Raw genomic sequence first — 18,661 nt, 5'->3', positions numbered from 1 at the left:
TGAGGATGGTTAGCTAGGGTTTGGTGCTGACTGCTGAACCTTTGCATTAGAGCCAGCGGGACCCATGCATGGAATTTACCACGTCACTTGTGACCTATCATGATCACCTGGAGAATGGGTTTGATATGGTGATAATTCATAAGAGTAGTAGGCTCCATCTCGCAATAGAAATCTATGGGTGCCAGCTCGTTGGTCGGTTGCTTGAGCCATGAGTACCCTTCAATACCAATGCATATTAACCTCAAAACTTGTAGTTGTTTTAGAAATTTCAACTTGAGAAGTTGCATATTCGATTCACATGTTCAGTTTACTATTTAAAATCTGAATCTGTTTTTTTTCTTTGGACGTATATTACAAAAACATTTATAATTCAAAAAAAATACTCTTGCAAAATTGATTGGATTCAAGTACATTACTGGAGAACAGATCTGGTTTAATTGCATTCCATTCGGCTTAGTTCGTCAAGAAAGAATCCAGTTCTAATATTCAGTACTGTTGATAACTTATTTTTCAAATTACTTTATGTTTGGTTCATCATCAAATTTAATTTGAACACCCTTAATAGTAATTCCGTGATTGAAATGTTTGTAACTTTATAAGTTTTTCCCTATCATGCTGACACTACCAATTAGTTAATTAATGTCACCATATTGAACTAAATTATTGGAATGTCATATGATGACTCTCACTCAAGATTTTCAGATCACATTCGAAACGTTGTGATAATTCTATGTACTTACGTTGACAACATAGAGAATATGAAGAAATCATTCTCTGTGTAAACTAGTCGGAGTGCTTTTTTTTATTCTTGATCTTTCCTGGCGGCTGACAGCTGGTTTTCATCATGAATTTCATATGAAATTGCTATCTGCCCGCATTAAATTCATAGCAAGTTATTTAGATTCACTATATATATATATAACTTCTTAAAAAATTGATATATAAACAAAATTTTCATACTTAATCTACAAATAATCAGATTTGAATTTCATGTGTAAATTCGAATAATTGTTTATAAAAAAAATAGCTATTATATGTGTTTGTAAGAGAGTTTTGTATAAAAAATTGGATTAATAGAGTTGAGTTTGATTCATGATATCCTCCATTAATGAAGCTATTAATATTAGTTAAAGCTTACCATAAGACTGTCTAGAGCTTGCCTAGGGCTAAAAACTTCCTTCCAAAATTCATAATTAACAAGGTGTTTTAGAAGGAAAGAACTAATCAATTGAAAAGTTTCCCCTACAGCTCCCTCTTAATGTTACAAAAGAATAAGAGATTCTACCTAGACATGGGCCTTAGGCACATGGAATCAGTTCAGAAGTTGGAATTCTTTGCCCTCAATATTATGAGATAGATTACTAATAGCACTTGTTCTTGAGGTGAAAAGGTGAAAATGAATTAAAGGGCCATGCACAAATAAGTTTCACTAATCACTAATTATAGATCATGATTACGATTGCAATGATAGCTACATTGAACCTAAACAAACTTCCAAACAACGTTTATATATATATATATATATATATATATATATATATATATATGTATATATATATATATACAGGCAGAGAGAGAGAGAGAGAGACCTAGAGAGAATTTGCATGTCTCACTCCTCATCCAGCCTGTTAACTTACGGACCCCCAATTTGAAATCGGCATTACAAAGAGAAAATAATTCTCTTACAATCATAATTTCTTACTACAAAGCACTTGTGCATGTTCTTGGCACATCATACAATGACAAACTTTTGATCATTTTTTTTTAATTTTAGATGGAGACTAGCACCTATCTATATATGTATGCAGATTTCCAATTACATATAATGGCTAGGAAAGAAACTCCTAAAAGATAAGAATTGATCACTTTTTTAATTAAGCGAAGAAGCTCTGGCAGTAATCTTTTGTATTATTATAGTCAAATGCAAAAAAAGTGCTACTATAGTATTGGGCCACCTCGCACCTTTTTACTGTAAGCATATGCAGTCTTCGCTTTTTGTAAGGAAACTCTATTACAAACAGAGAATTTAGTGATGAAGAACAAAAGCCCTAGATCCTGATCAGGTTATTAGGTTGCGTTTTATCTTTCTGTATCGACTGTTTCTCCATCTAGTCCACAAGGTACAGGTGTTTTGGATGGTAACAAACCAGACCCACAATTCGTAAGCCACCCATCAATGGCTGATCAGGCCTGTTTACAGAGGTTAGAACAATCCCAAAATCTTTTAAACTTTACAAGGATTGATGGATCAAAGTCAGCCCAATATAGCCTTTGGGCCATAATAAAATGAAACCTCCTACCCTTTACTCGGTTGTTTTGAAGAAATCCACAGGATCACTTCAAGCTTGGTTATGCTTCATGATCAGTATATTACTACCGATGATACTAATATTCAATATTGTTTAGAAGTTAAGGCTCTAGATAATTTATAAGCTATCAGTATTACTTATTCTCTCAATAGGTATTATTTCTGGACAAAATCAACAAGGCTATGAGTCCCATCGCGGGATACATATTTTGAGGAATCAGCTGTGTAATGGATTTGGACCAATATCATCGATCGGTGATGTTATCTGTGAAAATGTGAACTATGAGCTCCTAAGCCTCTCGGGGTTATAATGATATCAATATCCAACATTAATTTGGAGCTAATGGACTGATCAGCTTATAAATTCATTGTCAAAGAGCCCGAATGTGAGATAATACTTCTCAAAAGCTAATCATATAACGAATTTAAACCAATATCATCGATCAATACCAGCATATATAATTAAGATCGCATTTTAAAGTATTGAAGGCTATTGTGATTTTTTATATGATGAGAAATGATGTGATTACTAATTTTAATCTTTTTACTAAGGTATGCGTTTGTATATATAGTTTTCATAAAATATTCACAAAACACTCGCTTAAAACATACACAGTCGAGCTTGAAACTTGATGAAAAAGCCAGCTGCAGCTGACCTTGAGCATGGACAAGGAGCCATTAATATTATTTTCGGTTTCCTATTGCCATTGTACGAGACCTTATCTGATAAGCAACCACCAACAGCATTACACTTGTGGTCGAATTATGTAAGAATTAAAGTAAATCTATTTAGAAGAGTCCGTCTCAGAAAAGGATTAGATGAATTGTGCGGTAGACCTTATTGGAGGAAATTTTTATATATTTAGGGATGCAGATATTAGAATTCAAAATATATTGCTTTAGTAAAAAACTTTTATGGGACCTACATGGGATTCTAAGAAAAAATTCAAAGGACTAGTGAGCTTTTTATTGATCAAAAATGGGCCCAAACAAATTGCCTAGGCTCACGGGAGCTAGGTGTTGTGCCTAAGCATGTGTTGCCTGGGCTTGTGGTTTTTTGCGTCTCCGAAAGTTTTTTAGCCCAATTATCATTATATATTCATTGATTTTTCTTTGTATGAGAAGATGAGTGGAGACATTGGGGTAATTTACTAGAGAACTCGTGTATATAGATGTGCACTACGATAACAATAGTGCTTTTATCAAATAAGAATACTTGGAGATAATCCATACTTAGAAGAATTTCTAAGTACGAAGAGGAGAACAGTAGAGAAACTAGAAATATTTTTTAGAAGGCTAATGGGAACCCATGAAAACGTCCATACTTAGAAGGAACTCATACTTGGAAAAAATTATAAGAGGCAGAGGGAAACCTTCGGAGGGTCATTTCCAGCAATAGCGTGAGGCTTAAAAGCCCTGTACTGATCTAAGATCATACTAGAAAATAGAAGGCTTGTGGCCTCCTGGGCAATGGTGTGATACTTGGGAGCTCTTTTTTAAAGAGTGGAAGGCCTATGGCCTTCATGGTAATAACATGGGCCATTAGAACCCCCCTTCCTAAATAATGGTTGTATTGGAGTGTGGGAAGCTTGTGACCTCTCTAGCGATGCGTGGGGCATGGGAACCCCCATTAAAGAGTTAGCATACTATAGAATAAGATATTTGAGATCATACATAAAGATAGCTTGAGGTCTTAAAGTCCTATTGGAGAGTCATGTCAGTCCAATAATACATTAGAGAGAAGGAGATTCGAGATTAATCCCTTGAGATGACACAAGGCTTAAAAGCCTCATTGGAGATTTATTCTAGTTTTAGATTAAACTGGAGAACATGAGTTCGATATCAATCATTAGAGATTGCATGAGGCACGAGAGCTCTATTAAAGAGTCATGTCAGTCTGAGACTTCAATAAAGAGCAGGAGATCCAAGATCTTCCCTAAAGATTGTCTGAGGACTAGGAGACATACTAGATAGTCATATCAATCCAATATTGCACTAGAGAGTGGTAGATAGAAAGTGTATGTTATAAATACAATATTTTTATTTTTGAAATAAACTTGTATTTTTATCGAAGATAGTGTATTCTAAGGTGATCTAAGTAGTAAGCGTGAAAGAGATTTTTTCCTTCCATATCCTAGAGGTGATAGGTATTTTATCTTGATTATCCCTGATAATTTGAACAAGTCATCCCATTTGTTGTAACTTAATTTTTTTACCTCTATTTTTGTATATATGTTTTTAAAAAAACATAGAAAAATCTAAAAATATGTCTTTTTAGTATTGTTTTTAAGTTAATTTTATTGTTTTCTTCATTTTTAATTAATTCTTATGTATCAAAAAAATCTTGGAAATTACATAAAAAAACTATAAAAGAATTGAAAAATATATATAGTTGGGGTTTGAAACTGGACCAATAATTAAGCATCGCATGAAAAATAAGGATTAGGAATTTTCAGGCTGTAATTGAGGGCTTAATTGAAGAAGAGGCTTAATTTGATTTAATTTGACTAATACTCAAAGAAATTGAGGTTTAATAATGGTTCTAAACAGCCAAGTTAGAAAATCAATTAAGAGCTTAATTAAAGAAAAAAATTGAAATTGAAAGCCAATTTAGGTTTAAAATGAAGAATTATAGAACCAATAACTGAAATGGAAGCCTTGAATAAATCAGAAGGCTTAAGATAACTTGGTTATGGGCAAAATTGAAAAACAAATTAAGGAAAGAAGATTGTCGCACCCGACATCACGACGACCTTTAAAATTTCTCGTAAAAGAAACAAATATTTAGAATCTTGTTTTCAGATAAAAAAAAATCTACTTTAAGGAATCGACACCTAGTATTATAGTCACTAGGAACCCTAACTTGTCAACAAAAATTCTATGATACGAGACTAGTTACTTAAAAGGAAAGATACTATTACCCTAAAACGTCCTATATAAGATAAACTGCATTACTGATTTTTATTTTAAATTGCTAAGGATTTGTTTTATTTTGTTTTTTATAGTCTGTTTATAATATTCCTGACTTTGGTACCAATGAATATTTAAATACTTCTAACTCTAGTGTTGGTAAATATTACATAACCAAAAAAAGTATGGTATTCATAACTCTAGCGCCAATGAATAAATTAGTAAAATATGAATTAAAAGCAAAACACATTTTTTTATTACATTGAACTCAGCACGTAGCTGAACTCAAAGATATTGGGTCAGGTAGCTCATCAGCCCTATATGTTCTTAGACTCAACACGTAGTTGAAAAAAAAATGTTAAGTCTAGCAACTCGTTAAACTTACTTGTACTTGGACTTCACAAGTAGTTGAACCCAAAAATATTAAGTTTTGAAATAAATCAAACTCATGTTTTTTAGGCTTGGCATTCTACCTAAATGCCTTTAACTTTTTTAAATATGAATTTTAGAAAAATATATAAAAAAATATGTTGATCCAGAAATTTTGTTAAGAGGAATATATATATATATATATAAACCAAAACTAATTTCTGATAAAAAAAACTCTCTCTCTCTCTCTCTCTCTCTCTCTATATATATATATATATATATATATATATATATATATATATATATATATATATATATAGAAAGTGCTTGGGTAGTGTCTAAAATAAAAAGAATAAAATCGTATTTAGTTGAAAAAAATATAATTTTTAAAAGATAGTATCTAAAATATAAGTATATAAACATCATTGGAATAATTTTAAAATAAATTTTTATTATTTTAAAACAAGAAGATTCAACCTAAATAGAAATGCAAGATATCATTCCAGATTCTTGTTCACCTAATAATTAACCTGCTTTTTGTTTTCATTTGGGCTGAACTCTAGACATGCGTATTCGGAACAGATGGAGAGACAGGAAAGCATACTGAGCTGGGTCAAGCTAAATCAAAACTCTAATTTTGGACCAAGAAGCCTGTTTGCAACATATATATATATATATATATATATATATATATATATATATATATATCTTTTCCTGTAGTTATTAAACGGCATCTAGGACAAGAATCAAGCCTTGAGTCATACATATTTACCTCAATTTTTTAAAAAAAGAAAAAGGGTAAAAAATATTTTTAAAAAAATCAATGAATTTGTGACTGGTTTACAAGTCAACCAAATTAACTTTCTTTATTTATTATAAAACTTAATTTAGATTAAATCTCAAATCAATTAGGTCTTAATTATATCGACCAATCACACTAGTTTAGGATTAATAACAAGGCTTTTCCCTCTTCCTATTATTTTTGGGAGCAGAAGAATCAAGAACGTGTCAAGAAAGAGCATTTTTCGTCCGATGAATCCATCTCTGTATTTCCAAAAAAGGAGGAAGAAGAAATGGGGAGAATTGTCTATCAATTAGCCAATAAATGTTCATCATTCATTGCATTTTGATAACTCTATAGTTCCACGTCATCATCAGATTTATGTATGATAAATATGCATACCTGTTTTTCTTACACCCTTTCTGCAATAAGCAAGCCCAACAAGAGATTCAATGCCATGCATATGCTTCATATTTCCCACCTTCAAATTTTAAATCTGACATTTATTTGTTTGTTTGTTTATCTAAAAAAAAGATCATCCCTAGAAGCACACCAACAAATTAAGGTCATGTTTCTTTTAATAAATTAAAAACATGTTTAATAAATTAAAAGATTTATTTTAAATATTTTGATATGTTAATATTAAAAATAATTTTTAAAAACTAAAAAAAATATTATTTTATTATATTTTTAATATCAAAGATAAATCATAGTGTCTAACCACTTTGTGCTCCTTTTTCTTTGATGGATGATGTCCTAACAACTGCACTGAGTAATAAGCTTTCAATCAATTTATTGCAGCCGCGCATTAATTATTGTGATAGGTAATGTAGTGAATTACATTTATTAAAAATATCTCTTAATTAAAAAAATATTTTTTAAGAAAAATCTTATTTTTATATTAAAATATTAAAATCATAAAAAACACACTTAAAAAATCATTAATTTAATATTTTTTAAAATTAAAAAATTAAAACTACCATAATATCAAACATGCAAAAAAAAAAAAGCATCACAAAATTATAATTATTGCAAAAGTAGATATAGAAAAACATCACGTTGCAACCAAGATTTAAATGTGCCTAACTAGCTAGCTAGCTAGCTCTCTAACATTGATTTTGTTGATTTGTCACCGTGAACTCAGTATGAACAGAGTGCTAGGGAGGGTGGATTCCTTTTTGCAAGGCAGAGGTTTGATTCAAACTCATCATGGAACGTTCTATTTATTATCTAGAAAAAAAGGGGAGAAAGAAGAGGAAAAGAAAACGAGGAGGGTATAGTTTTCAAGTCTATGTAAATGCAATTGTTTTCACATGTGAGTCAAATTTAGACCACAAATACCCAGATAGAATAGCGTGCCGGAGGGAAACTATAGATTGAATTTCGAATTTGGAAGAAGACTTGATTTTTTAACTAAGAAAAAAAAACATCTAAAAGAGATGTTGAACAAGAAATTGATTTGTTTAACAAAATCAACAAGATAAACTTTGTGGTAGCCCAACTTTTGACCTCTATTTTTGTATATATTTAAACAAAATTAGAAAAATCCAAAATATATCTTTTCAATAAATTTATCTACTTCCTTATTTTTATTTAATTTTTATGTGTAAAACAATCTTGAAAATATAAAAAAAAACAAAAAATAGGTGTAGCTGGTGTCGTACTTGTGCAGCATCGCGACAATTATCCTCCCAAATAGGGATTATCAAGAACAATATGGGTGGAAATGACACAAGAAATCTTATTCTTTATCATACAAAAAGAGAGGGGGGTAAGAGTCGTCACTTAGTATTTTAGTCACTAGAAACCTCAATTAGTTTCAGAGTTTGGGTAAAGAGATTGATTGTATAAATGAAAGGTTTTAGTACTCTTAATACGTCTTACCTTAGATAAACTACATTATTTATTTGTATGATTTAAACTAAGATGATGTCATGTTTTCTAACATTAGTTTATCTAGAGTTTTAAAAAAATCATTCTCAATAAAAAGGTTTTTATCTTATCAGGTTAAAACATAATCATTCTAATGCAAAAACTTAAAAAATAAATGAATAATCTTGTATTATTTAATATAATAAATACATCTTACGTATAATTTTATAATCTTATATATTAAAAGAATCAAACTAACTTTTTTTGATGTTTTTGAAATATTAATCAAGTTCTAACGAATAATTATAAATTAGCTACAATACTAAATTTTTACAAATGATCAAATCAATATGTCTTTTATTTTTGGAGGTGGACCTCAAGTTGTTTTACAAGATGATTTTTTTTAAAATAATAATAATAATAATAATAATAATAATAATAATAAACAAAAAAAAATAATTAAGAAAATGAATGGTAACCACAAAAATTAATTTAGGAGAAAAATATATAATAAAGGTAACCACATAATTAGAACTCAACATGCATGACTTCCACTACGATAACTAGTCTTGTTTGTTGGTGACATTGAAAATCAAAAGTCAATTATCCTGTTCTCTTTGAGTTCTTGAAAAGAATTGATTCACTATAACATGCATGATGCAATATTAGTTTTGAATTAATATTAGTGTTGAATTTTCACTTTTGAATATAGTGGTCAACTCGGTTTAATTATGACTCTAATATTATTTAATATGTATTTTTTAAAAGTGATCTTTAATTAAAAATATATATTATTTTAAAAAAATATTATTGATATTAACATATCAAAATTATCTATAAATACTTAGAAAAATTAAATTGATGTTTCTTATAAAATAATTTGAAAAACAATTTTAAAAGCAAAAATTTTCACAATTTCAAACCGTCATGATTCAACCCATTACACAGTAGCTGAATTGTCAAATTATTAAATACATTTACAAAAGCTTAATTTAAATATGCGTAATTAACTAATTGTGGTGTGCCCACGTTGATTAAACAAGAAAATCACTACTTCATATATAGATATATATACAACACGAAGAAGAAGCCAGTTTTTCTCTTTTTTTTTCTAGGTTTAACATGAGTGACTGAGTCAAGTTTGTGTGTACCTCGACTAATTTTAGAGATCCTAAAATTAACTACTATATAAGTTTCCAGTGATCATCATATAAGTAATCATAGTACTCGAACTTAAAATTATAGAAAAAATAAATCTTTTAATTTTAAATTTTTATTATTAAAAGATTATCTAGATGGTTGAAGAAGCCAGTTTTTAATCTAGATTGTAGCTAGAGTTGACGAGTCAATGATAGTGAAAAAAAACAACCCACTTGTTGTCGTTGCTTTTCCACGGGAATTTCTGGCTTGCTGATGGCTTGAAACTACAAGAAACGTCGGAGGGAGAAAGAGAGAATAACGAGTACTTTAGGCACGAATGTTTATTCTTCAAGGAAGGCATTTTACAGAATGTTGGCATCGTGAATGAGCTATCAATCTCTATAGTATAGTGTTTGAAAGTAATTCCTTTTTAAATTATGTTTTGCTGGTAAATATATTAAAATAATATATTTTTTATTTTTTATAAATTATTTTTATCATCAGCAAATTAAAATATATGAAAATGTTAAAAAGATATTACTTTGAAGTTGAGAAAAAAAATAATTTTAAAACATAAATACATTTTATTTACACGTTATGAAGCAAGATGCCAGAATCTCCATCAACATTTCTAATTCAAGACTGCCTCAGTTTTATATGTGCAGTGCAGATTCTTTCGTGTGCTTTTCTCTTTGCCTCAAAATTCAATGGAAGAAAGGATAACCATTAAAAAAAAGATAAAAAGATAAAGATAGAGTACGTAGGTCTACTTTAAGAGCTTTCAAGGAAGGAGGCATCATTAATTTTATTAGAGCCGGAAGTTAGGTTAAAGTTTGTTTTTTTTTAAATTTATTAAATTAATATTTACAGGATTATTAATTTTAAAATTTATAAAATTAATTGTGATATTTATAAATTAATCCGAATATTCATATTATAAAAAATTCTCGTTTTGTGATTGAAGAAGAGCACATCTTGTGTTTTGTCAAGCATAATTGCAAACATTTCAACCATATATGATCATTCCAAATTAAAGATTCCTGTATTGCTTGTGGCGTATTTGTTATAATAGCTTGAATATCAGGTAAAGACAAAGAAAATTCTATTCCACATTGAAAAAGAAAGAGATTTTATTGTATTCTATTCCAAATTGTTCCTAGAATAACTTTATAGCTAAAATGAAGAAGAACAAATTGAGGATTAATTAAAAGAAATCCGCGCAACCTTATCTATCAAACTGAACATTTATCCTTGAAAATATCTACATGAATAACTAATTAAGAATATGTTTGACATTGAAGTGGCCGGAAAGCGAAAGCATTGGAGGACTAAAGTATAGAGTTTTGTTTTTTTCTAACAAAGCATACTGATCCCTGTAAAGATATCAACAGTTCTAATGATACTAAGTATCAGAAGATTAGTAATTAATATTGTTGAAACGCTGTTAGTATTGTTTGTTAGAAAAGAGAATCTGCTAGCATTATATTAAATAAATATTTTCCATGTGGTATCTTTTCAATACTGAATATATAAACTGAAGATGAGTAATGTAAAATATAACAGTGCATAAATTTCGTCTTCTACTTCTCTGTATAAACAGATTCATTCTGTGTTCTTCTTGCTTTCTACACTATGCTCTTTCTTCATTTCTGTTTCATTTATATATAAATATCACTGTCTATCAATCCCTAACTAGAGATTATGGAGGAATTGAAGATGTGAATTTAGGATGATAGGATAGTTTTTGTCTCTTGTTTTGTTCTGGGTCCAAGACCCTTCCTCGTAGCGACTGCAACCCAAAGAAAAGCCACACAGTAATCTTTTCCAGGAAAAAAAAAAAGCTTTTAAAGCTGTAGGTGGCTGGAATTGTCAAATGGACGGTAAACAATCCAAATCATAATGACGATGATCACCCAAGTGGCCCAACAATGGCGGCCTTGGCTATGAAACTCCCATTAATGTTTGACTTCAATATGGGATGCAGATTTAAGTCTTTATGCCTACATATTCCTTGTGACCACTCCAATTAAGGAGCCTCTAGACTTCTTGACTATGATATCTTGCGTTCAAGAATCACATTCTTGATCTACAAGATAGAAAAAAGATTATCTAATGTTATTTCAAATTATTTCACTCGGTTTAGGATCCGTAATTATATCGTTGAGTCAACTTGCAATAAATAAATAAATAAATATATATATATATATATTGTCATGACCCGAATCCCGGGTCCATAACTGGCAACGCAGGAGCGGTGGCGGAAGGACACCCCTCCTGCGCTAAGCCTTAAAACAGACATATCAAAAGAATAATTTATTCAAAAATACACAGCATTTCATAACCTTCAGAAATATTATATTATTCAAAACTGATAAAAACTCCTCATCAGTAATTAAAACAAAAACAATAATCCATAATACTCATTACATTGTCAAAAATCCAAACTTAATTAAAACAAGGTAATAATGGAGCGCCTAAGACATCGAATCAAATAGCCTTGAAAGATAAGTAAGGCATACCGACCCAAAACTGAAGAAGCAGGAACACTCAACAAGGTTCACCTACTATCAGAAACTAAGAACCTGAAATAATATTAAGAATGAGGGGTGAGTTCAACCAACTCAGTGAGGGAATAATAATTAATATATATTTTAAATATTCTTGATATTAATAGTTCGCAAGATCATTTATCTTGATATACATATATATATACATACTAAACATATCATCATAACGTAATGGACTACATGTCAGAGATCAGATGACACCCGAAGGTGACCAGATGACACTCAAAAGTGACCAGATGACACCTGAAAGTGACCAGATGACACCCGAAGGTGACCATTGTGGTATGATCAGTCGCCACAGGCTGATGCCTCTCCACCAGCTAGGTATACAGAATACTATGTGCACACAGGCTAACTACTCTTCGTTAGCATGGAGTTACTAACAAGTCCCATATCAAGGCATAATAGATATTCACATAATCATCAAAGAAACGTATATCATATCAAATAGAATTTGCTTTGACAGATTGTGAGTGCAAATTCAAGAATAAAATGAGTACTCGGAAAATAAGCAACATATATAATTATTCAATAAATTAACGAGTTGTACTCATTATATAATCAACATACATATTTACTTATCATATATGCATATTAAAGATTATCCCACTCACCCGGAAATATAGAACTAAAAGGAATGTCGGACGAAAAGACCCGAAATCCTATTGAGGATTGTTAGGAGAACCTACAATAAATATAGGAAATATACTCAAAAGCAACTCAAAGCAACACAAATAAAAGATTCCAATGCATAAATGAAATCCAGGTTTAGTCTCCTAGGTTTAGGGACTAAAACGATAATTTTCCAAAACAGGGACCAAAACGTAATTTTACCAAAATTGAACCAATCTGGAAAATACATAACTATACTGAATTTTCACCCATAAACCATCCTTAATTCTGTCTAGAACGAACCAGGGACAGAATTGTAATTTTCATAAAGTTCAGGGACTAAAATGTAATTTCCTGAAATTGAGGGACCAAACTGAAAATATTCCCAATCAATTATCAAACTGAGATTCATCATCCTTAACCTCATAATAACACTGTCCAGAGTCTCAAAATACAGTTAAGGGTCCAATTATAATTTCCCCAAAGTTCAGGAACTAAACTGTAATTTCACAAATTGAGGGACCAAATTGAATTTTCATCATCTTCAACCTCAAACCCAGAATTTCACAGATTACCTACTGTCATCTTCTAATTTCTAACACAATTTCACCATTCAAACAAAATCATAACTCAAAATCATCATCTTTACCTTCAATCTCTCACAATCAACTAATTAACTAATTACCCACAACAATCAACCCATAACATTCCAATTAATTCATCAATCAAACCCAAAGCACAATCTTCAAAACCCTAACATTTATCAAAACAGAAATTAAAAGCTTAATTAACACACATTTATACATAATCTTACATTTAAACTTATTTCCTCCAATTCTCTTCTCCTTTCCTTATCTTTCCCTCTTTTCTCTTTTTCTTCCTTCTCCCTTCTCTCTCACGGTTTGCTCTCAAAAACACAGCTCCCTCTTTTTGTTCCTTTTGTTTTTATTCTTTCTATTTATATTTATCAACTATTATTCAATTACCACAATACCCCTCATTTAATAATACTTACTCTTTAAGCTACCAAGGGCTTGGTTGCCCTTTCCTACTAATTTATTTTCAAAACATCACATATATTGTATTACCTAGAGTTAATTATTTTATCTAAAACAAACATGGTTTCAATTTTAAAAATTATTCTTTAAGTTAATCACATCTAAATTTAACCGAGTTAATATCTAAAATAATTTAATAAATTTTGCGCAAACCCTTCGCAACCCTTTGATGCTGGTATGATAACATGGTATAGAATTTGGCCCTGGAAAATTTTTTTTTTAAAAAAAGTGTATTTGTGTAAAATGCTTTCGGCCAAGTAATGTTGGTTGAACTACATGTCATATAGTTGACCCTTTTATTTAAAGACTTCGTATTACAAGGATTTTCACTGAAATTGCAGATGACACGATGCATATTGTAATCTTGAAATTCAAATGTTGGCTTCGTTTATAATCCGGAAAAAATTAAAATAGAAATGTTTGTATGAATATCGCGAAAAAATTTTAATATATCGTATAGCATAGATATATTAAAAAAAAATTTAATTTAATAAACTTCCATGAAAAATAACTTACAGTGTTGTATAAATACAAAACAAAATATTTTAATTAGTAAAATTTTAATTAAATTAAAAGTTTTAATTTAAATAGAAAAGGAAATTCAAATACAACAAGAAAAATAAAAAAATTCTTGAGGTTTTTTTTTTAAGTTTTATTGACCTTCAAAAACTATAAAGTTTAAACCCAAGATAAGGTATTTTGATTTATTTATTTATTGTTGAAAATTCAGTCAAATCTAAGTTTTTCGACATTGTTGTTATTTTTATCCTTTAAATGATGTAGCTTATGTGATTGAGCTCTTTGTGCTGCCTTATATGCCCTAAATGGTCTCCACTCATGTATCATCGGCGGGTTGCTATTATCTTCATTCATTAAACAAGCCAATTAACATTAAGATTTCTAAACTAAATAAATTCTTATAAATGTTAACAATTAAATTAAATTAAATTCTTTTTCATAAAACCTTAGAGTTTTCTCTCTATTTCTTTATAGTTATGGGTTGTAACCATAGTCTTGTGGTTAGAGAAAACTTCTTAAAAAAAAAAATTAATTCAATAAACTTCCATAAAAAAATAGTGAACAAGGTAGTTTAAATACAAGAAAAACATCTTAATTAGTAAAATTATAATTAAATTAAATTCTTAATTTAAATAGAAAACAAATCCAAATATAACAATAAAAATAAAGAAAATCTTGAATAATAACTTATTTGTCTTATTTTAAAGCTTTATACACACACATATTTATTTGACTTGTGCTTCACCGCAGGTTAAATATTTTTTTTTTAAATAAGAAATTTGTATACACAGGCTTCTTCAACATGTTTTTGTAGTTAAAGAAACTTTAAGTGAAAATAAAAAAGTTTATCCATACATGTAATCAAATAAATCATGTTAATATATAAATGAAAAAAAAAAGACTCATAAACAATAACTAAAAAAATAAAAGATGGATTTAGATTAAAATATTTAATCTCTAAGTCGGGACATTTATCCAGTTGTTTTTGCTAAATTTATTTATTAAAATAATTTGTTTTATTCAAGCATACAATAATAGAAATAGAGAAACAAATTAAATTTATTAAATAAAATAAAAGAAGAAAAAACATTATGCAAGGTTGCACATATTATAATTATTATCTGAAAATAATTTTTTTATTGTAAAAACTAAAATTCATCTATACAAAAGATTAAAAAAAAATTATAGATGAATCAGAAAAAATCTTAAAAAATTATATGTATAACAAAAAAATTATCATTTAAAAAAAGTTTTCTAAATAAAATAAAAAATAAAAGGGGTATCAATCTAAATATAAATAAAAAAATAGATAAAAAAACTATATAAAAAAAAATACTCCCGAGAATTACGAAGAAAAAAGAAAAAGTTGCATGATTCATGAGTACATCCATAAATTAATTAATAAAACTCAAATAAATAATGATTTTTGAAGTGCAATCATATTCATTTCATATATGTCTATTGTTTTTGTTCAAAGGGTGTTAAGGCAAATTAAGAACTAGCAAATAAAGAGTAATCAAAATAAAATTTGGGCATTAGACACGACGTCTTTCCTTCTGTCGGTGATGCTTCATGAAGGGTAAAGATAAGAAAAATAATATCTCACATATTTTTTTTAATACATAGTAGATGGTTACCAAAAAAAAAAAAAGAATACTCCATGCACAGTACTTTATCAAATTTCACTCAGACCAGAAAAATACAATTATTAATTATTTAAATTAATTTAATATAAAACTTAATAATCAAGTTAATATCTTAAAAAAATTAAAAAAATATATAATTTTATTATATGTTAAATTAATAAATTATCAGGTATCATATCGGTCTAAAATGTGTTTCTCTAGTTTAAAAGGTATTTTTAAATTTGTTTTACTTTAAATTAATCTTCTTTTTATGATTTTAAATAATTTTAATATGTTAATATTAAAATAAAATTTTAAAGATAAAAAATATTATTTTAAATAAAAATAATTTAACATAATCATCTCAGATACTACCTCTACGAGTAACACTCATCCAATAATTTATTTGGAACCTTCTAAGCTAGTCCACGTGGGCTCACTCTGACCCAAGCACTTACCTCACCGCCACCACAGATCAAACAAATCAATGGACCCCACTTTCTTTACAGTCTTTGCTCTTCTGTTCCATCTTCCACCCCATCCTCTTTTATAAGGCCCCCATCATCTTCATTTCTACACCTCACCTCACCTCACCTCACCTCGTGCCCTCCCCGGCGCACTTTAGCAACCACAACACCCCCGAAAAAAAAACACGACCTAAACTGAACTCAACTGAACAACATCGCTCCTGTCCGAAAATCACAATTTTGTCTTTTTTTTTAAAAGGTTGTTCGATTTCTGCCATCATGGATTCTTACACGTTCATACACAGGATCCTTCCTCTCTTGATTCTCTTCTTCCTTGCAACTCCTTGCGGTGTCGTTTCGCAAAACAACAGCTCGAACGACAGGGGAATGTACAACAACTACGCGCAGGTGACACCGTCGATGGCGATTATCATTGTCGTTTTGGTAGCTGCTCTCTTCTCCATGGGGTTCTTCTCAATCTACATCCGCCACTGCAACGAAGCCAGCGCAAACGGGAGTATCAGGGCATTGGGTGTAGTCGGATTCTCTCGACGGGCCGCCGCATCGCGTGGGCTTGATCCTGGCGTTATCGAGACGTTTCCGACTTTAATCTACTCGGTTGTGAAAGGCTTGAAGATTGGTAAAGGCGCGTTAGAATGCGCCGTTTGTTTAAACGAATTCGAAGACGATGAAACGCTGCGTTTGATTCCGAATTGTGACCACGTCTTCCATCCTGATTGCATTGATGTTTGGCTGGAGTCTCACACTACCTGTCCTGTTTGTAGAGCTGATTTGACCAAACCCGCCGACCCGGTATCCCAACTCAGTGAATTGCACAGCCCCGAGTTGGACCTCGAGGCCCAAAACGGCGCCCTTGGGATCGAGCCAGAAAACGGGAATGCTAATGTGGAAGTGCAAGTGGTTGGACCTGAGCCTGACGATGTGAGTGTGAATGTGAATAAAACTTTGAATAGGAACCGGACACGCGGGTCAAGATCGGGTAGGCCACCGAGGTTTCCTCGGTCACATTCGACCGGGCATTCTTTGGTTCAACCGGGAGAGAACACCGATCGCTTTACTTTGAGATTGCCGGTTGAGGTTAGGAAACAGGTGATGAACCGGAAGTTGAACCGGTCTACGAGTATGGTGGTGCTGACTAGACAAGGAAGTTCAAGGAAGGGTTATAGGACCGGAGTTGGTGAAGGGAGTTCAAGAAAGGTGTTAAATTATAAGAGACTTGAGAAATTGGACCTAGAACCGAGGTCAGACCGGTGGGTTTTTGGTAGGAACCCGTCATTCTTAGCAAGAGCGTCGTCGTTTCTATCGAGAGCTTCATCGTCGGTTAGGTCACCAAAAGTGGTGGCTAGTGACAACCAAGGGGGTTCGTCTAGACTCGGTGGATCAGACGGAGGTGAATCTAGCAGACCACCGGTTTAGAAGGGTGATCTTGCTTGTCCAAAGCTTTAGGATGCTACTATTAATTTTCTTCTTCTTTTTTTGACTTTGTCAACATTTGTAAGATGTGTATTTTTTATTTATTTTTTGTGATTAATGTAATTTAATATAAGATCATCAACATGGAATAGGTCAGGTCAATTTGAGAAAAAAGGACTTCCATTTTTTTTCCCAATTGTGGAGCATTTGTCAAAGAATCAAAAGTGATATTGCTTGCTCGTTCTGACCATTATTAAGCTGAGCAAGGGAAGTCCAATTTTGTTGGTCTATCATTCAAGAAAATGAATGAATGTTCCTGGAAATGTTTTGCCGGAGGAGGGTAATGTTCATCGGCAGTGATGCCACAACATATTCATGGAGAGTCAAGCGAAGATTGTGTATAATAGGTTAGGAGTATCAAAATCAGTCAACTTTTTTAGCATTTTTTTTATTATTATTAATATGTGTATTCAGACATCTTGCGCATGTTTCGACTAATTTCACAGGTCCTGAAATTAACGATCATATAAGTTTTCAGTATTAATCCTAAAAAGACTCAAACTCGTGATCATTAAAGAGAAAATTTAAAGTTTGACTAGTTGAATTACCCTTCAAAATTCTTCTTTGTCATTTTATTCTAGCTTTCCTATGCAACTCATTAACTAGAGTTTAATCACTAAAAATAATATAATAGAGGCTAACACCTCTTATTTATTACACAAAGAAGATAAATTATATTTATTTATCTATCTATATTTTTCAGAGATTTTTAAAGGACAAGATTGAATTACATGTAAATTTATTTACTAAATGAATTAATGTGATAAATTAAACTCAATTAAATACTATGATTAAATTGAATTTTCAACTTTGAACTTTCAAATAAAGAATTGATTCTAAACGGTCTAATTGTTTTCATGAAGTGGGGAGATGCTCACGGGAGATTGATGAATGGATTGGTCACAGAATTCATTGCACCAGAACTCGCAAGTTCCTCGT

The 18,661-nt window shown here is 30.7% G+C and overlaps 1 protein-coding gene and 1 long non-coding RNA gene across 2 annotated transcripts; one reads left to right on the top strand and one right to left on the bottom strand.

Moving 5' to 3' along the window:
• Nucleotides 1-11,760: 11,760 nt before the first annotated feature.
• On the bottom strand, nt 11,761-13,564 carry LOC133669113 (uncharacterized). The gene is made up of 3 exons (XR_009833844.1): nt 13,374-13,564; nt 12,562-12,632; nt 11,761-11,962 (listed from the first exon to the last, which is right to left on the bottom strand). It is a non-coding gene; the product is annotated as an uncharacterized LOC133669113 (long non-coding RNA).
• Nucleotides 13,565-16,253: 2,689 nt separating this feature from the next.
• LOC133670270 (E3 ubiquitin-protein ligase ATL6) lies at nt 16,254-17,858 on the top strand. The gene has a single exon (XM_062090797.1). It carries the CDS (start codon nt 16,508-16,510, stop codon nt 17,663-17,665), a length of 1,158 nt encoding a protein of 385 aa, XP_061946781.1. The 5' UTR covers nt 16,254-16,507; the 3' UTR covers nt 17,666-17,858.
• Nucleotides 17,859-18,661: the final 803 nt, after the last annotated feature.

Source organism: Populus nigra, chromosome 12 (genome assembly GCF_951802175.1).
Source record: "Populus nigra chromosome 12, ddPopNigr1.1, whole genome shotgun sequence".
In the NCBI taxonomy this organism is placed as follows: domain Eukaryota; kingdom Viridiplantae; phylum Streptophyta; class Magnoliopsida; order Malpighiales; family Salicaceae; genus Populus; species Populus nigra.
This window is presented reverse-complemented; position numbering and strand designations above follow the sequence as displayed.